Source organism: Gobio gobio (assembly GCF_949357685.1).
Source record: "Gobio gobio genome assembly, chromosome: 2".
NCBI classification, from domain to species: domain Eukaryota; kingdom Metazoa; phylum Chordata; class Actinopteri; order Cypriniformes; family Gobionidae; genus Gobio; species Gobio gobio.
The window spans coordinates 51,634,479-51,657,732 of NC_137098.1; the positions used below are offsets into that span (position 1 = coordinate 51,634,479).

Sequence of the window (23,254 nt, forward strand, 5' to 3'; positions counted from 1 at the left end):
CAAACTCTTTATGACGTTGCACTCTGCTGTCACTCTACTTCCGCTTCCTCTAAAGTCAGCTGACTTATCGGGTGACTGACTGTTGACATCGATTTTACCGAGACCAAAAAAACTTAAATGTAACTTCTAAAAGTTCAAATGACAGCCGTATAAAGTTTATTTTATTTGAAACGGTCCTCTGGCATCTCTGGTAAGCGAAACCTGACAAGCATTTATTATAGAAATGGCTTCTTTGCTTTTCTGCGGTCCTAAACTGGCAGCATGTGGACTGGTCCTGAGTATTTGGGGTGTCATTATGCTGGTAAGTTCAATATTTTCTATTGTGCCACTGTTCTTGTGTTTTCTATACATTGAAAGGCCATTAAAATACATGAATTGCCTTTAACTGTATCATATATACAGACCTCTGTATGTATCATACATACAGAATTGATCTTCTGCATTCTGTATGAGACAACTGAACTGACTGTAGTAATGAGTAAACAGCATTCACACGTAATTTCAACTAACTGTTACATGCAGAGTTCCAGGGAAAGGGAATTTTTAAAAGTTTGATTTCCAGGTCTGGAAAGTAATGTACATTTTCTAAGCTAAAGTATTTATTATTCAGCTAGCTCTTTGGCTAAGTCAGCTCTCTAGCTCTTTTGGAAGTCCTAAAAATTAAAAATATTTGTGAACATCCCCATCCAAGTCATTACAAACTATTGGGAAGTCATGTGAAAATCATATCATGAATATAAAATGTCAGTGGTGGGATAAATACAGCCCCACTTCATAATCATTTTCTGTCTGATTTCTCTTAGGCAATGCTGGGGATTTTTTTCACCACACATTCAGCTGTGCTCATAGAGGATGTGCCTTTCACAGAGGAAGACATGCATAACCCGTGAGTTCCTATTGCCATTTGCTCATTTAGTCACCCTGGAAAATAAGCCTGTCTAGCATAGGGAATGTCACATGTATTCATAAGACTTCATGATCGTGTCTGTGACTGTTTTTCCCCTCTGCCTGTCCAAACGTGTAGTTCTGTCTGGTCAAAAGTGTTTTAGCCTATTTTCAAACCAACGTTGTTTTCTCTGATTTCAGGGATACGCCACTGCAAAAGATCTATTCACTGTACAACCAAGTTGGATACAATTGCTTCATTGCAGCAGTAATCTACGTTGGCATAGGATTCCTATCATTTTGTCAGGTTCGCCTGAACAAGCGCAAGGAATATCTGGTGCATTAGTACCACCTAGTGATTGGAGTTTAACTCTACCTCTAAATTCCCTTGTTGTGTTTGTATGTAGTAATGCTGCATTTGCCTTAAAATGAAGCCTAAATGAGTGTCGATATTTAAGATTGAATAAGATTATGTATTTTACTGTGCTTTTCTTTCTTGCCTTTCTATCTTGAAGCCTGTCATAAAATACAAGATGAGTGAGATTGACCATTATGATTAGTTCCTCACTCAGGGTTAGTGCTATTTTGATCTGTGGACCTACCAAATCCTTCAAAGATATTGGTTATCTACAAACACTGTTGATAAATGATTTAATTGTGATTTTTTTATTTATACTTACCTGTCAAATATACAATCTCATTAAGTAAATGTTGTATGGAATTTTACATGATCACATTGGTTCTGTTTTCACAATAAATGACTCAAGATTTTGCCTATGCAGTTTGCCACAATAGAAAATTGATAAGTGTAGACCTTGTCTACGGGTATACATGGTTCGGAAACTTCTGAATGCTTGATGCAGAAATTAAATGGTATTAAAACAATTCCATAAGAACAAGGAATTTGACTTTATTTGCAATGGAAAGTATTTGTACAGGGCATGTTTCTTCATATAGCTTTTAGGAAAAAGTATAGTAATATTAATGCATTTTTCACTGTCTTCATCAAGGAAAAAGAATGAACTATAAAGTGCATTTTAGGAAGCTTATGGCAATTATCAAGAATACAGCAATGATTAAAAATCCAGAGAAACCAGTCCAGTACTATCCAAATAGTGCCTTTAAATATAAAGTTTAAAAATGTATATTTTTAATGTTTTAAAAAGTAAAAAAAACTACTGAAATGAATGGGGGAAAAAACGTATGTATTGATGTTGGTATGTATCGGGTGTTTCTTCAATGTGTGCTGATTTTAAGTTTTAGCTACTCGGGAAAATGTTCACAGATGTATATACACATAAACATCTAATGAAAGTTTCTCTAGATGGTGATGCTATTTTCCATGTGGCTTGGACACAGGTAAAGGTACTGCAGTTCTAGTCCCTCGTTCTGAGCTATTATCTGCTCCTCCAGTTCCTTCAGACCCTTTCTGAATTTGTCAATCACCTTCAAAGCAGCAGGCTCAGTAAAGTACTGTTCCACATACTGACCCATCGGGATCTGAAGGAAAGAAGAAAACAGAGTTGTTACAGTTACTCTATTATACTTTATTAAAGGCTAATTCATATTAATGCTTACTTAAATGGATTATTCAGGGGTTCTCAACTCAGGCCCTCAAGGTTCACTTTCCTCCAACCATAATCAAACATGCTTGAACAAGCGAATCAAGGATTACTAGAAAGTTACAGGCAGGTTTGATCAAGGTTAGAACCAAATCATGCAGGAAAGTGGACCTTGAGGGCCAGAGTTGAGAACCCCTGGATTATATTGTACTTTATACAACCATAAATGATTGTGACACAATTGTGAAAGCAAGTGCTGTTGACCCACCGCATCTGGCTGTGCCCGGCCCAAATGCCATGTGATGGCCATTTGCACACAGGACTGGCTGATATCAGGGAGTGTGTCCATGATCAGGCCCATGGTGACGGCATCCTTATCAGTCGGTGGAGGGTGCCGCATAGTGCAAGGTGTATTGGGTACCCATGCACACCAATCAAACTAGAGTACAGAGAGAAAGTTCGACGGGGATCTCAATCAAGCTATTTTAAACGTATTTCTGGCACCTAAAACTTAGGTCTAGGGGCAGCTGTAACACTAGAAATTGTATGACAGTCTTGAAATCTATAATGGCAAATATTTCATTCAATTATCTACATTTAGACTTCTTAACTTATTGGTCGATCAATATATTTTAGTAAAGCCGGATATAGAAAATTGTATTTCTGGTAACCTGTATTCAATATAGTGTAGAAAAAGCATGTCTGATGTGTTTATAGTACGTTTTTAGATTTGATAAGATGTTAAAGATGTGTTTGTTACCTGTCCATTGTTGGTGGCAGCATGTTGTGCTGTGCTGGTAAAGATCACCACAGTTAACAGTGTGATCAGTTCTTCTTTTGTCTTCAGCTCACTGGCTAGGCCTGACATGCAAGAAACGACAGTGGTCACTCCTAACAGTTCATTTCAAGAGCCATTTATTAAGCCCATGTTGTTCATTTTGATGAGACGCATACTTTGAAACCAGACTACAGTAACAGTTTATTTGAAATAGTTCCTTTTGTGTTTTAGCACAACATCTCTTGAGCATCACAGACATGTTCTTTCTGCTACTGACCACATGGGGGCACTGTCTCATAATTATGATCTTTATTATTTCATTTTCCTGTTTTATGGTTTTTAGAGTGTATGCACGTGATGTCAAGTTGGCCCGAGTAGCCCACTGAGTAGCAAAAGACTGAGTGGCAGCATTGGTTTACAGCGTGAATGCCGTGAAAAACACAATTAAGACGGGAAAGAGCGTTGAGATTGACTACAAATAGATATCATTTTGTGTCAATATGTTGAATCTTGGGGTAAAAAAAAAAATCATACCCTATATATTGTATTGTTATATTGTATTGACAACTCATCCATTAAATATTTATCATCTTATATTCTGCATAATTGGATAATTTTAAATAAACACTGAAAAAAATATACAAGTGTTTGTGCTGGACGATATATACAACATGATTTAAGTGATCACCCGAATTTAGACCTACCTATATTGTATTTATACAAAGAGTTCACAGGCATTTTTTTGCTTTGCCGAAATCAGTTTCATATAAATTGAGGAAACACGATTTCTGGCTGCATGTCAATATCCATGAATCATCGGATCTTTGGTAAGTTGTAAGGAACACTATATTGAGTCCAAGCATTTAGTTTAAACTGATAATTGTTTGTTTTACTTATGTTTCCCCTATTAAATCCATTCATGCAGCAGCTCTTTTGCCACCCAGTCCAGCTGAGGGGGCATGTTCCAGCGTGAAAGTGACGTCAATGCATACTGCCTACAGCATATGTATATTTCCCCCCGATATCTTTTGAAATTGTTTGTGATGTGTATACTGTATGGACGATTTACACTATCCTTATAAAGGTTAAGGTCGGTAAGATTTAAAAAATGTTTTTGAAAAAGTGTCTCATGCTCACCAAGGCTGCATTTATTTGATAAAAAAAAATAGAGCAAACACAGCAGTATTGTGAAATATCATTGCAACTTCATATAACAGTTTTCTATTTAAAAAATAATAATAATTTATTAATGTGAAGGCAAACCTGAATTTTCAGCATCATTACTGACTGTGTCACATGATCTTTTAAAAATCATATATGATGATTTGGTGCTCAAGAAATGTTTCTTATTATTATCAATGTTGAAAACAATATTGCTGCTTAATATGTTTGTGGAAACTGATACAGTGTTTCAGGATTCTTTGATGAAAAGAAATGTTTATTTGAAACAGATATCAAATGTGTCATGATAAATGTTTACGTTTACCTTTTTGAATAACAGTACTAATTACTTTAAAATAAATTGTAACGACCTCAAACTTTGACACGTTAGTGTATATTGTCAAGCCTAAATATATACACTGCACAGGGTTTATCATGTTTCCACTACATAACATTTGTGAGTTCAGTGATGCAGTCATGCATTCATATCTTACCAAAACTAGGCACGTCCACAAAGCCCTCCACAGCCACATCGTGTATCCAGGCCTGAATTTCTGAGTCCTGATCCACATCGCTATCACTCTTGTAGTACAAGGAAATGATTCCTGAAACAAAACTGGGAGGAAAAAAAGAGCATTTAATGAGATCTGTATGTACAGGAATTTTATTTGTATATACACCGCTTCATTCATGTGTAAATGTCTGAAAAATGATGTCTATTATACAGCCATATTCATAAGAATTAAAAGCACTGAATGAAGAATTCTTATTTGAGTGGATTACTTTTTAATCACATCCCACAGCATCAGAGAATGGTCCCTGTAGAAATAGCCTCTTAGTTTAGTAACCCCTCTGTCCAAGAAGTCAAATTTGGGCTGGAGGGAGCGATAGGTCAACACTTTATACTCCCTCTGTGCCAAAATCAAGAGTCCCTCTCCACCCGTTGATACCACCTGAAAAACACAATTTTTGAACTGAGTTTAAATTTGGGGGCAGACTTTTTTTTATAATTAAGAAATCAACACTTTTATTCAGCAAGGATGCATTAAATTGATCAAAAGTGACAGTATAGAGAGACATTAATAATATAATTTCTAGTACCACAATAATATTAAGCATTTATGAAAAATCATGTCATAGGTAAAACAGTTTACCTACGTTTTTAAAATAGTAATAATATTTCATAATATAACTGTTTTACTGTATTTTTAATCAAATACATTTAGCCTTGGTGAGCAGTCGTACCAACCCCAAACTTGTGAATATGTTTAGCAAAAAATATACATTATTTAATAATAATAATAATAATAATAATAATAAATTTTATTTGTACTGCACTTTACATTTGGAACAAATCTCAAAGTGCTACAGTTAAGATCATTTAAGAAGGATAAAATACTAATAGATTGAATGGTTAAAAGTCATTTAACAACAAGCTATCAAGCTCAGGGGTATATTGTGAACAGACCATTAAGTTGTTTGTGGTTGGCTGGTTTGAGGGGGTGATAAAGACCCAGCACCACTAAAAATCCATTAGAATGAAGATGACAAAATAAAATAAAAATATTTTTGTGGGCTTTATTGTTTGAGGATGCTTACCTTTTTGAAGATGCCATCTGGGGAGAGGAGCTGTGTTCTGCCACGACAGTTAATCTCAAGCGTATACCTCAAGTGTGGAGCCAAGAGCTGCAATGAGAGAAAGAAATGTCAGAAAGAGAGATTGAAGAAGACATACATATAATACAACCGAACGATTTAATGAATGACCTGTGATTTTAATGCATCAGCACTCAAAAAATGATAAATTGTTCAGTTGAATGACTTAAAATGAGCTGAAGTAACAAGATTTGTTAACATTTTTGCCACAACTTAATTTAATTGTGTTCAATCAACCTAATATATTTAAAATTGAACTTTACTTATTTGATTCGTGTTAAAACTACATGAGTCATTTTTGTTGACAACTAACTGGGCAGTGGATCTGTAGTTCCCAACATGCTTTGCAAGGGACTGCATTAGGGGAGAGTAAATTTAGGGAGTAGAGTGTTATTTTATGTTTTTCAGTTAAGGGAAAGATGTTTTTAGTTAAGGTTAGTGTTTAATGTTCAGTTATGTTGGACATTTAGAGGAGTTTCTATAATGTTTTTGAATTTTGTAGTTATCATTATGCAGAAGAGTGGCGCCTGTTTAGGTTGTGGGCACTTAGTGATCTATGCTAATGTCAAAAGTGACACCAGTCTTATTTGTTTATTATATACATTGTGTATAATGATGAAGGAAACTGCTTATAGTTGATTTTCCAATTAAATATTTTAATTTAAGTTTGACAAGCATAAAAATGCATACATTTTAATTTAAACTGTATTTGATCCAATTGAGTTGGACCAACTCAATTATATTTTACTGCATGAATTAATTTTTTATGACTTGCGGCTACAAATATGTCATGGATGGAAATCCTGCCCTCAGTTAAATTGAGTTTATCCAATGAGTTATTTTTGGAGTGAGTGATTAGATCACTTTAAACCTGCTTTGAAACATGCAAATGTATCTTTCCTAAGAAACACTTAGACTTGATCTAACCTTATATACAGGGTGAACGGCAGGCAGCTGACGCAAGGTGGCCAAACAGATCACTTCTATCACCAAGTGTGTGCGTAGCAGATGTGATAACAACTGAAAGACCTGGAATTCAGCATGACGAACCCACATCTTAGCCAATAACCAGGCCAGAGGTGGATCGCTAGGTAGGAATATGGGTGTGTCCTTATCAGGTTTCTGTTCAAGCTGAAAGAAAGGGAGAAGAACAATCAGTCATTCATGATTCTGCCACGGTCAGTCCGTTCCTGGATGCACTCCCCATAATGTTACACTCACAGAACAATTTTTAAAAGATGTCATCTTTTAAAAGGTACTAATGTGCACCCTTTCTTTTGAAAAAGTACTGCCCCAGTGACAGCTTTTGTAAAACATTTCTGAGTGTGTACTATGATTATTACATTAATAACATATCAGCAAAATTCATGTTCACAGCTGTTAAGATTGTGGCACATAAAACTTTCATGGCATATAAATGTGTGTCTGCAATTCAAAGGAATTTCTATCAAATTTCTCTTCCTTTCAGTAAAAGCCAAAACATGACAATATGTAAACAATTATTTTGGCTGATGGAATCAGGAGTATGATTGAGAAACTCTGCTCTAGATTATTATTCCAAGTAAATGTGTCAACTGGTTTTACCTGTATGGCAATCGGAATGAGACCTTTCTCAGGGTGTTCATACAGTAAGCAAAGTGGGGCAGCTATGTGCTGTGTCTTGTCTCTTATTACATTGGCAGGAATCCCATCCATAATTGCATGGTCAACCAGGAATATATTTCCTTTCTTCAATAGGAGAGACAAAGAAACATTATTTTATTCATTGTTCAAATAATCCATTGTATTCAAGAAAATAAACACCAACCTTGAGTTCCTCCTTCAAAGTGGTTGTAGGTATCAGAGAGGACTGCACCATGTCTCCAGTGACAGGGAAGTTCGAGGGCACCTCCTTGCACCTGATAATCATCCGTGGGTTTGAGCCGTTCAGGAATTGGTATCCAAAAAACCAGTCTTCTCTCCAGTGCTCCATGGTGTATTCTGAACACAAATTTGTTTAAAAACATTTCTAACTTTCTGTATATAAGTTCTTAAAAAGATTAGTAACAGTTAGGCTACATAAGGAGTTTAGGTCTATTATGTATTCATTCTTTTGTCTTATTTAAAGCATATATGATATATTATAATGTGTCAGTTCATTCAGCAATGATCATCTCAAAGCAATCAAACTCAATCAATAAACATCTGTTTCAGGATTTCACACGACATCTGTTAATCCTGGCCTGGATTAACGTTTAAATTTAAAAATATTTATGAGGTAAAAAACGTTTTGCCAATACAGCTCTCGACAGACTTGATAACGGCTTATCTTTCTGTGGAAATGTCTGCTCTGGTTGTTTTAAATATGCTGTATTGTAAAAAAGCAACGAATAACACTCCCATTCTTTTACTCCAGATAACGTGTTGACTTTCTCATTTTTCTCTCAGACACCAAAACGGCATGAGAGGATTTTACGAGGTAAGTGCTTTTTAGTTTATTATGGGTTTTCTTTCGATAAACCAAATAGAATGTGTATATTCTAGCACCTGATTGTTTCACAGTTTATAACTTCAGCACTGAAATTCATTGTTATAGGCATTGTGAGCTTTCATAACCCAGAGTTAAAAATGCGTGAAACGTCCCATAACTCAGGGCTGTACGTGGATTTTATCCAGGGTTTAAATAGACCATAACCTTGGGTTAAGTACAGTGTGAACATTTATTATTCAAGACTGGGTGTAAATGTGTAATTTTCACATGCCATTGGGAAATGACATTCATTTGTGATTTTTGAATGGAAATATGAGTCTATATGACAGGTTGCATAAACACGTTACAGAATAAAACAATTTGGGAAGAGAGCTTTCTAAGAATGAAGTGATTTCATGAAATGCATATTTGTTAAGTATTTGGCACACACACACACAAAAAAACTTTGGATGGATAGCCTAAAGTTGTTACCAGCTATAGGGCTTCTTAGCTTCCAGAAGATCCTTTTGAAATCGTCCAGATCATTCCAGGATTTTCCAAATTTGAGTGCCAGTTTTTTCAGAGAGAGCTCCAAAAGCCTGATAGGCAGATGGGAGGAACAAATGAATTAGTGGTTATATAAATGGAATCATGGGTGGATAATTAAATGATCTGCAGACAGAGGAACACGCATAATTATACACCTTCAAATATCAGGTCACTTTGATAAAGCTTGAAAAATACTTGTAGTGCATTTTTACTCACGCGTAGTGAAGGGATCCCACAAAGTCACTGCGCTTCTCGTTGTCGAAGCGAACGTCCTGGGGTAGATCGGCCTCTGACTTGGCCTCAATGCATTTTGGAATGCCGGGGGACCATGCAAACCATCTGATAGGTGAGACATGGAGTTTAACAGTGATTTGTGAGTAGCAGCCTACATTCTTTACAAAGATAGGAATGCAGTGATACGTTCAGTGTTTGCAATTTCCAAGGAGACCTGTATAGTTTCTGCCTTTCCTGAAGCTCTGTCTTCCTGTGAGCTATCTCCAGTGGCAAGGTGTCGTCACTCAGCTTTTTGGCTATGAAAGGAGGAGAAACCAGATTTGAGCTTTTGATCAAAGGGATTCATCTTGTTCTCAGATTTCTTTTAGTTGTTGCTGCATGAGCAGCTCACTGTAACTGACCTGTGCCTTCTCTGAGCTCTACTACCACTCCATCTCCCACTAGCCAGCGGTAACAGGGAAAAGAATATCTGCGTCTTTCTCCAGGTACACTGACTTTCACATAACGGCAGAACCAGTTATCCTCCACCCAGTACTTCTGCTTCTCCAGTCGCACCAGTATCAGGGGACCCAAATCAGCTGCACTACTAACTGTGTAATCATCCTCCTGCAAAATGATGGAAATAGAGATGTTTTTTTATTTATTATTACCAGTCAGTATTGTATATATAATTGTTCATGCTCATTTCACATTTGCACATTTAGATTTCCTTCGCTACTTCCTACTATTACTATTTTTCATAATGTGCATTATAATGTTGTGATGTCTACATACACTTGTTGCATTTAAAATGACTGATTTTAGCTTTAAGTGTTTAATTTGTTATATATTCAGACAAACTAGTATGACTAAATAGTAAGAATTAAATTAAAAAATTGAACTGATATGTCCCTATTTTTTTTTATTTTTTTTTTATATATAGAGAAAAGCTAATATATAAGCTTATATTGCAATAAATTATAATTTTTCTTTGGTATTGTTCGAAAATATGACGTCAAATAGCCTCTCATAAAATACCTGAATTATATTTAATAAATTTAGTTCTGGTTTCACAGATAGGGCTTATATCAAGCCAGGATTAGGCCTTAGTTCAATTAGGACATTTAAGTGGCTTTTATAAACATACCTTACAAAAGCACATTGCTGGTGTGCATCTTGAGACAAAACAATGGCACTGACATATTTTCAAGATATATCAGTGCAAGTTGCTTTTAGTTAAAACAGCTCAAACATGCATTTTAGTCTGGGACTATAGGCTTAAGCCCTGTCTGTGGAACCAGGGGTTAAGTGCTTAATACATTGAAGTGCTTCTCCTATGTACACAAACATATTCGCAGTCATTTACCGCTCCTCTACAGAAGTCTAGGCCTGGATTGTCCAGCACGGTTTTCTCACTCTCTCCTCTCTCTCCAACCAGAGTTATGTACACATAGTTATTGGTTCCTGAATATTCGGAGGTCCCGGTGGCCACGGTCACTTTGTACTCCATCTCTGCACACATACACATACAGTAATGTTGAACAAACGGTAAGATATTTTCACAGTTTCAGCCAGACACAGAGCAACCTGAGAAGCCTAATTCTTTTCGCAGTTACATGAACTATTCAACAGAGAGCTATAACAGATGTTAGTCTTTTCCCTCAAAGGATTGTGCAATCCATTTATGCCTGCACCGGATGATTACAAAAGCGAGCGAGGTATTGTGGAAGTGAGCCTTCCTCTGAATGTCCGAGGAATGTCTTGCAGCAGAATGATCTCCCTTGCTCTATATGACCTTGTGAAAGTGGTTTCACAGGATAATAGATCTGATTAATTTTAATTTAAACATGAAACCAGATCAGTATAGGGATTTTAATCAAATTAAAACTTAATATATTATCAGAATAATAAAGTGCAGCCAGACACTTTAGTACAATTTGATCTAGTGAGCTTCCACTGTTTGTAATGATACAAATACAACACAATGAAAATAAAGGAGTGCATTGTGTCTTTGGTATTTACAATGGAGAAATTGTAATAATGACTGTAATAGACAAACTGATGGTAACACTGCAAGGTTCAACTTGATAACATTATTTAAAGCATAACATATCAGGCACTATGGAAAACATGTTTTACAGCATTTATTAATCTAGGTAAATGTCCATTTAAAATGCTATTTTTCATTGATGTTTGTTCATAATGCATTAACTAATGTTAATCAATACAAGCTGAACTGGTAATGTGGTAATGAACATGAATCTAACTGAACAATACTTTTACATGGTCTATTATTTCTTAAGCTATTACAAATGATAACACATAAAACCTTATTATAAAGTGTTTAATTGATTAGTTGTTGCTGTTGTAGTGCCTTATTTGCTGAAAAGGCAGGGTGGGGATCTGTCAAATCAATCAAGCATGTTAATCTTTAATATTTAGCCCCTAGGCTAATACCTTTAGATCAACATCACGTTGGTTTTGAGATATTTTAGAGAACGCTCATTTATAGCCTCTCGCGCCTGCCAATAAAACTCTGATGTGCCATTGTACTCTATTAGTACAGGTGCACAAACATGTTTCGCATATACTGTATAGTCTGAAAGTTTAGACACAGACAGAAGTGTCATGGTATTATGGCCATCAGAGATGTTTTTGAAGGACATACTAGTAGCTTAAGGTGTCTAGACTAGTCAAGACTGGTCAATTCACAGAGCTCTTATACATATAGATTAAACTTAAAACTAAAGAGGACATTAGAAGCCCAAATATGTATTTGTTTAACCCCTCTGATGCTCTTTGGTCACTTCTGACTGAAAAAAAATTACGTTTTTATTTATTTTTAGCACTTCGCCTGAATGGCATGATACTTGGTGACTTTTGCTATGTGAACACAAACCCCACCACACACACACAAATCATGGACATGCTTTGAAAGGGTTAAATGGTCCTAAAAACAGTCACACTAGTAACGTTACTCCTCACCGTCAAACAATGAAATTAGAAATGAATAAGACAACAAATGGATCATAATTACTGCATAAATATAACTTAGTACCATAAATTCCCTCAAAATATAAAAAATTTATATATAATATATATATTACATTGATTTTACTGGCCACTTTTGACAGGGAGAAGTATAAGTGTGTAATATTAAATTGACAAAGAAATCTGAAGAATAATTGGGCAATTAAAAAATGTACCTTTTCTCTGTAAAATGGTGTTGCTCCTTCCCTACTGCAAGCTCTTTTGAAGCCTTTTCTTCAGTGTCCTTTTTTTCTCAACCAACTCTAGTTTCCTTCTTTCATGTCACTCCCCTCGATGTATACACAGTAACTGCCTGCTCACTGACCCTGAAGTTTCACTGACTGGATCAGGCAGATATTAGCTTTGAAATGCCTTCTCTGCACTGGACTCCTCCTTCACACCTAGTACTTTCCCTGCCCTCCCCCTCTCCCACCACTTGCTTTCCGTCATAATCCGCTGTTTGGCTGATATTTGAACCTCCTCATTTGTTTATTCATTTTTTCTTTGCATTCCATTTCAAGGAAGTGGGTACTAGAACTAGCTCACAGAAAACCCACAAGCCTCAAAATAAAAATATTTTGTACTAAACTTGTGAAACCACACAGAAGCCAACGAGAAACTTCACAGTAACACGAACAGTACATCTCTAAAAATGCTGTAGTCAAGAGGTCATTGTTACAGTCTGTCTCTCCTTTACTTCTGTTTGGAATTACAAGCAATATTTTCCCTTTTTAGCAGGGCACTGGCAAATACCAAATGACCAAGAAGTTTAACTTATTTTTCAGTGGTCTGTTTCATGTTGCATAGTCAGCTCTCAGTCTTGATTCAGAATCTATTAATATGGTAACAAAAACTAAAAAAGATAAGCTTTTTTTTACATGACTTGTTGGATGAAAGGTTCACACATGCTATTAGTGAAACTTGTACACAGCACATGCTTCAAAAGTATGCAAAACGTATTTGGTGTTGAGGAAGCGTATAACAGACACGGTGCTGTCTAATGTAAACACGTTCCTGTGACTGCTAGTTGTCCTCTGGCATGTTATATAAAGGCAGGATGATATAAGGGAGATGGGGAATAACCAGTGACGGGGAATAAATTATTACTTTTATCCAGCTAGGACACATACAATTTATAGTAATTAATAATGACAGCAAAGGTATTTAGGTAACACTTTACAATAAGGCTTCATTTGTTAACATTAGTTAATGTATTAACGAACATGGACTAACAACGAGCAATACATTTGTTACTGTTAGTTAATAATACAGCTTTTCATTGTTTGTTGATATTTTTAATGTTACAAAAGATTTCTATTTTAAATGTTTTTTTTTTTAATTCATCAAAGAATCCTATGAGAAATATATCAGTTTCAATTCAAATTATTAAGCTGCACAACTGTTTTCGACTATAAATCAGCATGTTAGAATGATTTCTTTGCCAAGTGTTACTTTTAAATTGCAATATTTCACAAGGTTAATATTAACTGAATTATTTCATCAAATAATGCAGCCTTGACAAGTATGAGACTTTTCATATTCTTAAAAAAAGTCTTACCAATGACAATCTTTTGAACGGTGGAAACTCGGTAGTGTGGATGAACATTCAACCATGTGATGAAATTTATGTTTAACTAGCACATTTTTTGCATAAGAGATATTGCAGAGAAATGTTGTGGTATCACATCAGCATCGTGTCTCGTTAACGCAATATACAGGGAGCATTGCACATGATCATTTAAAAGGAACAATCATATATATATATATATAAAAATAATATCAAAAGTATTTAGGAAGTCAGGGATGAGCAGGATCAGAGTCCAGTAAAGATAATAAATGCATTCCTGTGGTCTTGCTTTGCATGCCATTTGAGTTCACCATTAAATGGACATCTTACAGCAAAGAGCTATTATGTTAGCTCTCTTTGAGAATAATCAATATACTGTAGGTTCCCCATTACATGTTGAAAATTGTGGTTATAATTTACGTCACCTAAAAACGATACAACAGAATCCATAAACAAAGCGCCATAACAGATTGACTTTATTGCATGATCTTTTTAAACAATGCCAAGTATGTGTTGCATATATAAACGATATTACAAAAAAAAGAGGCCACAAAACACCATCCATATTGTCCAACTGATAAAAGCACTTTTGAATACTTGCAACTACGGTATCATCATACTTGTATTAAGCTGCCAGAAAAAGAAAAATACTAACCATGACAACCTAAATGTTTATTCTCAGCTTATGAATAGTTTTTGCAGTGTTTAACAATTTACCAAAGGTAATGGACTTTTTGAACCTGAAAAGCTAAAACTCTTTTCTAGCACAACTACAGCAGAGGTTGAGAGGACACTATCAATCAGATGTGACTATCTTTCAGGATCTGACTATTCACTACGGTGAATGAGAAGCTTGGGCATGTTAGGACTGTGTTTGTGAGGCACTACGATCGGGATCGTCATCGTCTGGTGGGCAGTCAACAAAGTCTGCCAGCATGGAAGCCATTGCCTCATCGTCTATCTGAAAAAGAGTTTGAGAAAGAGGAGAGGAGAGAGTGAGCTAGAAGGAAAGTGCTGGAGAGAAAGGCTCAGCATAATCAACAATTAGTGTCTACATGTGTTTACATGCCATTACCAGAATAAACAGTACAAGTCTAGTAGTTAGGTAAACTACACACAAAATATATTACTGCAAGACATACAAGGCACTCGTTTGTTTTGGCTTCCTCAATTGTTTAAACAACAAATCCAAACTGAGGACAGAAGCATGCTCTAAGCTAATGTCACAATACCAAAATGATGGCTTCGATATGATACCTGAATAAAATATCTCGATTCTAATACTGAATCAATACCATGGCAAATAACTAAAACAGCCGTAAAACTAATTGAATAATATGAACGAATTTAAAACGTATTGTTGAATTAAAAACTCACTTGACCAGTATCCCTGCTTATTAGGGCTGCGCGATTAATCAAAATCGAACCGCAATCGCGATTTGGCTTATGTGCGATTATGAAAGCGCAAAGCCTGCGATTTTAATTAAATAAATAAATGCCCAGGATGTCAGTGAAGAGCGGCTCTGTGATCAGTAAACGCTGCATCGTCTGAAAGCACTGCAAATTTGAGCAACATGTGTCAAACATCTTCACAAACTAGTAATGTGAAGCGTTCATAAACCTGTTGTCCAACCAAATACAACGTTTAATAACATGTTTTAACTCACTTCATATAGTCAGTCGAGTTGATGTGGCTTCTTATCACAGAATGTCAATCAGCACTGCATACTTTTATTATGAAAATACCCGAGAAGGCTTAAACTCAAATACACCATATCTTGTCGCAGAAGTATTATCTTCATGTTTAAATCAGTCAAAGCGTTTCTATCTTCGTTTTATTCAGCATACAGCGCTTTCCATAGACAGTGAAAGAAATGGACACGTCGACCCCATAGACTTCCACGGTGAAAATTTAAGTCAGTTAGAAGCACTCACTTCCTGATGGCGGAGCGTACTGCGCAGCCTCAGACTGAGCTTGATGACGTAGATGTGACGTGAACAACCTGTCTGACAGTTGTAAGTCTTCTAGTAGTTGTGCAAAATGAAATCTGAATCACCGAATCTTGCAGAGACAGAGAGGGTGAGCAGGAGCAACTTTTGATGAATGAAGCAGGATCTGCAACATCTCTATCGGTGTTTATGCCTCCACGTCCCCCCGGTTGCCTCATAAGCCCTATTCGGACGAGATTAGTTTAACATGGGGAGGTGGGGGTAAAGTAATTATTACCAGAGGTTCTCTGTGATTTTAGTCCCGTCCGAATGTGCCATCTCGGTAATCATTACGGACAATGTCAGTAAAGATTACGGAGACTTTTACCTTCTGTAAAAAGGTCCGGAAAAATGACCTTGGGTAATACTAATCCCGTTCGAATAGACCCACTGTAAAAATGTACGGTAAAATTCCATCATTTACTGTTTAAAAGTAGTTTTTGGCGCGTTTTGCAAGCATGGAGCCGCTTCAAACAGCACTCGGTTGCGTTGTAGGTGGTGGGACAACTCTGTGGCAAACCTCCAGTATTTTAGTAATAATCCAGTAAAAGATTGCCTCGGGTCTATACGGTAATTTGCTCAACAACGCGACACTATTGCGTGGTTATGACGCAATTGTTAGCCTATATTTTACAAAAACAGCTTCAACGGGGCGATATTGTAAGATACAAGGTAGTGGAGCCTTTTATACATTGTCGTGTTTGTTTAGAAATAAACAATGGACAAATGGAGTCTTTAAACGCCTCAGATGTAAAGATATTCACTGTCAAAGTGAGGCCAAAAAAAATGGGAGTCAATGGAATGCTAACAGCAGGTGATGGCTTTGTTAGCAATGGCTGCCCCTATGGAAGGTACGCTTTCCGGGGGGCTGGATTACTCCCTTGGGGATTTCCTGACAACAAACGATTACTTCTCTGGCGCAAATGTGCCGTTTCTGCTCGAGGGCGCCCTCTGGCCTCCAGTATGAATGAAACTTTTGGGTAGAAAATCAGAAAAAAAAAATTCCCTCTAAATAAATGTATATGACAATCCATAAGTTTTTCTTCAATGTACAGGAGTTTTAATCCCCACAGTGGATGTATAATAGGCTCATATTTCATATTAAAGACATAGACTTTAAGAAACTGATACAGATGAAAAGCACAGATTTTTATAATAATTGTTTTTTTTTTGGTTGTTTTTGTTTTTACAATAAATAGACCTTTCTAATGATTTTTAGTCAAATCTGTCTGCATACTAACAGGTAATCCATCATTTTTAGTTTTCTGTAAAATATAAATATTATTATTATTATTATTATTATTATTATTATTATACTGTTATATTTATTCTTAACTGCTCTATTTAAATTTTTTTATAATGAATGTTATTGTAATAGTAATATTTCTTATTTTTATTTAGCAATAATAATAATAATTATTATTATTATTAGTCACATTAATATATGAACTCAATGTTATATACATACTTTTCATTAATAAATAATAATAATCACATTTTAAATCGCAATCACAATTTTAACCAGAATAATCGCAATTAGATATTTTCCCCAAATCGTGCAGCCCTTCTGCTTATTGATCATTCCCTCCGTGTTATTTAAAAAAAATGTTTACATGCCACATGTGAACGTCCTTATAGAGATTTGCAAAGATTACATTCACTAACCTTTCACAATTCTAAACAGGTTTTGATAGGGGTAGGTGATATGACCAGTCTTTCACGGCATGAGTAATGTGTGTTCATGCGCAAACATTAATACTCAGAGACAGAGTAACTAGGAAATGTTGCCATTTAACAGTTACTACTGAGTCAACTATCCCTTGCAGCAATGCAGAGAATTGAACATTAGGGTTTGTATCTGTACTAAAAAAGTACTGCAGCAATCAAAATACACACTTTTTGAAAAGTCTCTATTAAACTCAAGGATGCATTATTTACCAAGGATGCATTTATTTGATCAAAACACAGTAAAAACAGTTATGTGAAATATTGCCATTTAAAACTTTATTTTTAATGCATTTTAAAAATGTAATTGTTTCCTGCGATGGCAAAGATGAATCTTCAGTATCACATGATCCTTCAGAAATCATTCTAGTATGCTGATTAGGTGCTTAACTACTAGTGTACTAATGATTATTACTACTACTAATTATTTAATGAGTGTGAGGCAGGGGCTAGTAACATACTGAAGGCTACATTTTGTAAAAATCCAAGCTTGTGTAGCTAGGGACGATGCATTCACAACGGACCTCATTCAAACACGAGCAGAACGAATCGTGTAAATCATTCGTAAAGCCGCTCTGACGCAAATTCTGATTCATAATGTTTGCATTTTCAAAATGTTAGTTGGCACTAAAGAAATTTACACCTGCTCCCTACGTGTAAATGGTGCATAAAAAAATTCAAATGTCCTTTGTTCTTTTAGGCAAACTGATGACACTCTGATGTGCATTGTGATGCACTTTGCATGTCCCATAATAAGAATAATTCACTAATGTGTTTGCCCTGTAAGGCATGTTTTTCCTGCTAAGACAAAAGCTGAGATCAACCACCCAGAAATAAATCTCACTAATCTGGAATGAAGATCTCAGAGAAAGAGTGCAGGACACCACCTTGCCCAAACTTGCATCCTCTTGCACCCTCTCCCCCCTGATTCAAGTCACTGAAAGTTCTTCAAGAATGTATCTACATCACATATGATGTATTTTGTGAATCTATTGTTTTTCCCTTTCATGGTTGGTATTTGAAATGCCTCAATGCGATTGGTAAAATGGTCTCAATTTCACTGCAGTCACTGGTAGTATGAGAAAGATTGAAAAGTATGAGAAGCCGGTTCTCTTTTTTGAGTGGTGTCTCTTCAAGATATCTGATCCTCTCCCCCGAAACCAGGTGTTTGAGTAGTAAATATTTACAACCGTTTTGTTCTGGTCTGGGTATTTAAGGAAAGGTGGTAGAGCTGTAATTTGGGAAAATTCTGTAGCCAGAAACCCCCATGCAGTGCTGTGTCAGTATCTTAAAGACACTCGCAAACCACTGTGTCCTGTGTCAGGTATCCGGTACCCAAATCTTAATTTTAAATGCATTCTTTGAGCAACTGATGTTATGTACTTATTATTTCTCTATTGGCTTCTAATAGTTTACATGTGTAATTGGCATGATACATTTTTACCTGACAAATAAAATGTTATATTTGATTTATTCTGATTCATTCAGCCCGGCTTCCAGAGAGAGATGAAATATGGATTTGTCTTTCATTTGTTTCATTCCTTTTTACTGTTATAGAATTAAATGCTTTTATTTATATTTATTTAATATTATATTTTATTCATTTTATACGTATAAGAGTTTCTTTTTCTTTGCATCTTTCATCCCTAGAGAATAATGGTGAATATTGTCTGTACCTCTAACTGAGAGAAAGAACATGTTATTATGTTTTGGGAAACTTTCTGGTCAGAGCTGGAGCTAGACCAACTCCAATCTCGGAGAAACTGTGTATCTGTGTATGTGCACAGTATTCTGTGTTACAGATCAGTATTGGAGGTGTACAACGGGCATCCTAGGGTGATTGACGGTATGTTGTTCTGGACAAGCTGGCGCCTGCTCCAGACCTGGAAGTTCACTACGTGCCTAATTACGGGGTGAAAAGTGTCATCTATGGAGACGTGCATTTGATTAACAAACCATGTGTGGAAATTTACTGTGACTACCTATTTTCTCTTAGCCCATCAGAATCATTCAACCTGAAGTAATGATGTAGCTAGACCTTGAAAAAAGTATAATTGTGTTGAGAAATTGTATGTACGGAGAGAGAGCGCAGCCTACGAACTCCTTGTGAGACCTGAAGCTGGCTTCTGCTGATGAAACTGCAAACTATTCGTCAGTAAAATTTCTCAAATTTATCGCACTCCAGACTCTTGGTTTGCATTCTTCACAACTGGTCTTGGTTTCTAAACTGTTGTTCCCCAACAGAACTAAAATCTAATAAATGAAGTTGTAAGGTGGAAAATAATCAAAGATATTTGAAATAGAACAAAATCATCTGCTTTGCTGTTAGTAGCCATCGTCGTGATCAAGATATTGAAATTGACTCAACCCCCTCCCCCTTAACGCCATCAGAAGGGCCAGGTGGAGTTAGAAGAACAAAAGAATGGCTGGCCAAAAGGTTTTCGCACCTTTGATACAATGGGGGAAGTTTTGTCTGATTGGTTACTTTCAAATGTCTTACGGTTTGGTCTGATTGGTCAGTTTTAAAAGAGTCAGATTTGAATTTGGTGACATCAGGGAAAAGGATAAAAGAGGATTTCAACTGTAGCTCGCTCTCTTTTGGATGCTCTGGCTTTCTTTAGAGAGAGCTGCTCTTTAGCTCTCTCTCTCTCTTTCTCTCTCTCTCTCACAGGTAACATTCTAGGCAGAGGCCTACAGAGCATAATTAAAGGTTTATGTTTACATCTATTTGAAACTATTTTAAGTGTAACCATAACTAGAATTTGTGTTTCCTTTTAGAAGAGATTTCTGTCTATTATGCAATTGACATTTTACATTTACTTGATTGTTAATAAATTGTTACATTTTTGATCCTTTCTGAATTAATCTGTAATTTTGAACTATCTCCAATGTGGAACGGTATAATTGCAACAAAGGGTTAAAACGGAACGATCAAATGTATGATTAACTATCAAATATAGATGACCAAACAACCGGTTGTCATTCTCTTCTAAATGCGACAACTATGATAAATGGAGTCAGATAAAGAATATTATAATCAAATCCATTCTTCCAGCTGAAACACTGAATGCGTGCGGCCTTCACCGCGGTTCGCTACCGATCCTTGGAGCGAATTCATGCGGTCTTACAGTTGGTGACCCCGAATACGTGATGTTGCGACTCAGATGAGCAACGTGTTTTCAGCGAAGTATTGGATTTAAAATCAACAAGAGATTTGAGCTTCTCTTTTTACAGCTGTTCTGTTGATCTTGTGAATGGATTAAAGCTGACCCTCTGACCAGAGAATGAGTAAGTAAACCTTCTTTGCCTTTTAGAATTGTTGAGGGAAAGTTTTATTTGCAACTCACACATATAGACACATTTCTAGAACGGGTCGGTATGCCCACTATAGATCGGAACCGTAGAAATCCGATATTGTGTAAGAATTAGACGTGAAACATGACTTTTCAGGGAAAGAACAGCAGCAGTGCAGATGAGGAAATTATGGCAATCTTAGGCGTACAATTACATGATCTCCTCGTTCGATTAAGCTATAAAGGATTGAACCTGAAATGGAGTAACAACGAAATTATATCCTGGTATTCTGCTAAGGGCGCACAACTAAAATCTGAATCAAAATACAAGAAAATCCCCGCTGCAATTGTTTATTTGCTTCGTCGTAACGATCTCAAGACAATGGTCGAGAATGAACGAACGATAGCAAATATCAAAGAAATTGAAAGATTGCGATCTGACGAATTACAGAAGTTAAGAACAAAAGTCGAAGCGGTCTCATACGAGAACTAGACTGGGCTAGACAGCGTGAAGAAATGGCAACAAAAATTGATCAGTTACAAGGAAAACTTCAAACCGGCAATAATTACATATCTGCTCTCGAAGATTGTTGTGATAATGCAGGATTTCCAGTGGCCGCAGTAAAACAAGCAGCACTGAATGAAACTTTTGAGCTAGCGAAGCCAAATGATAGTGATGACGATGATGCTGCGTTAGGATACAGGCCACAGAGAGAAACTCGTAACCGAGCCCCTGTGTTAATGCCTGAACAACCAAAACAACGAAGCCTGATAAAGACTCGCACAATAGCTAACGACACACAGAAGAAATCAGTTAAGGTCGCCGTGCTTAAAACTATGACTAATGCGAACGACGACATCACAACGATCAGCCGCCCGTTAACCTGCGAAGAATGTTCTAGACACAAACAAGTCGTTGGAGTAATGCCAAGAAAAGGGCCGTTTCAACCCTACTGGGAAACATTGATGTTACAGGTGTATAAACTAGAAGTTAGGGACGTGTGGCAAATAGCACTTCTCACTCTCCCTGAAGAGCTCAGACCAAAACTAACAGAAGGCATGAAATCTGGCAGCATAATAGACCGAATCCGTGACGAAATGGACGAAGCCATATATGAACGACTAAAACAGGCATTATTAAAAATGAGGGGACCGATACACGCAGATTGGAGCAAAATAATAGAAATCAAACAGGAGAGTAATGAAACATTTGAGACATACGCTGAGCGGTTATGGGTAACGTACAGAGAACACTCAGGATTAGAAAATAAATTTCGAGACCATGACGCGTTATTACAACTTGTGAAAAATAATGCTGGCATCCCAATCCAACAGGCTTTGTCAAATGGCGTCGATCCAGTTAAAAACACATTCCAATCAATAGTAGACTGGGGCTCAAGAATAGAAAATAGATGGAAAATAGATGGAAATCTAAGCTAAATGCAGAAAAATGCATGACTCCCATAATGCTTAACAGCAATGGGATAAAAAAGCATGTTCACTTCGTAGATGAGATGACTTGCTCTAATGAATCTGAAGCATTTAGTTCAGAAAATGCACAAGAAAGTGTGTCTATTTCAGCTCTTAAGGGCATGCAGGATGATTTGCAAGCATCCGAGAGTCATGAATATACTAAAACTCCAGGAGAACATAGCAGACAACCCAATGGCAAAGAGAACAGGTTTTGCAGATCCTGTCAGAAAATCGGTCATGCCGAGGGAAAATGCTGGTCACTGGGTTACGGGCGACCTCCGCCGTATTTTCAGAAAAATAGGAAATTACTTTCTAAGGGCAAAGAACAGCGCTCATTTGCAGGTAAAACTATCAGTGAGCTAACTGCAGTGTTCATGCAAGGCCTTCAGCTATTAACTTCACTTGCGAGCGGGCTAGCAGCCTCTTAGCAAGGAGTTTAATAGTAAAACATCCAGATTGCAATGATCCTGTTTGTCTTTTCAAATTTGTAATTGTATAACACATTGTGCACATTGATTACACATCATAGTTGGTTGTGCTACGAGATACACATAGACTAGTCAAGTTTATTCTTTAAAACACGTGATTGCTTTACTGTAAGTGTTGAAACACTTAGGATAAAGGCTGTAAATGCTATGCATTCTAGGCCATGTATCTTGTGTAAATTGGAATAACTTTAATACTGGAATTGTACAGCAATTTCAAGTTGCATGTGTGTCTATGTTAAATTTGTTAGTCTCTGAATTGGAAACTCTGCTATTTCAGATATAGCTGCAGTTAAACCAAGTACAGGAGCACAGAATTGCCATGTGGCTACAGTGTGAATTACAATTGCATTAACCATGAAAATGCCTTCATCCCAACAGGACTCAATAACTCTGACCTTTGCTATTTCTAATTTGAGCAAGTTATAATACTTTTCAT

At 36.4% G+C, this 23,254-nt stretch overlaps 3 protein-coding genes across 4 annotated transcripts in view; 1 reads left to right on the forward strand and 2 right to left on the reverse strand.

Annotated features, from left to right (window-relative positions):
* The first annotated feature begins 86 nt into the window (after positions 1-86).
* Positions 87-1,662, forward strand: rnaseka (ribonuclease, RNase K a). The gene is made up of 3 exons (XM_079810598.1): positions 87-301; positions 804-886; positions 1,087-1,662. The coding sequence occupies exons 1-3, from the start codon at positions 224-226 to the stop codon at positions 1,229-1,231; spliced, it is 306 nt and encodes a 101-aa protein (XP_079666724.1). The 5' UTR covers positions 87-223; the 3' UTR covers positions 1,232-1,662.
* Positions 1,663-1,757: 95 nt separating this feature from the next.
* alox12 (arachidonate 12-lipoxygenase) lies at positions 1,758-12,793 on the reverse strand (the record flags this gene model as incomplete). Of its 2 annotated transcripts, XM_079810569.1 has the most annotated exons (15): positions 1,758-2,385; positions 2,716-2,886; positions 3,208-3,308; positions 4,881-5,002; positions 5,170-5,339; positions 5,986-6,072; positions 6,970-7,173; positions 7,627-7,770; positions 7,850-8,022; positions 8,984-9,090; positions 9,257-9,379; positions 9,489-9,570; positions 9,676-9,880; positions 10,620-10,765; positions 12,460-12,793. In XM_079810569.1, the coding sequence occupies 14 exons, from the start codon at positions 10,761-10,763 to the stop codon at positions 2,206-2,208; spliced, it is 2,013 nt and encodes a 670-aa protein (XP_079666695.1). In that variant the 3' UTR covers positions 1,758-2,205. The 2 variants fall into 2 exon arrangements, with proteins under 2 accessions (XP_079666695.1, XP_079666694.1); XM_079810568.1 differs by lacking the exon at positions 12,460-12,793 and having other exon boundaries at positions 10,620-10,775.
* A 1,508-nt stretch (positions 12,794-14,301) lies between these two features.
* pelp1 (proline, glutamate and leucine rich protein 1) overlaps positions 14,302-23,254 on the reverse strand; it is a 30,838-nt gene continuing 21,885 nt past the window's right edge. Inside the window, exon 17 of the mRNA XM_079810567.1 lies at positions 14,302-14,811. Coding sequence (XP_079666693.1) covers positions 14,713-14,811 — 99 coding nt within the window. The 3' untranslated portion in view covers positions 14,302-14,712. The remainder of the gene's footprint in view (positions 14,812-23,254) is intronic.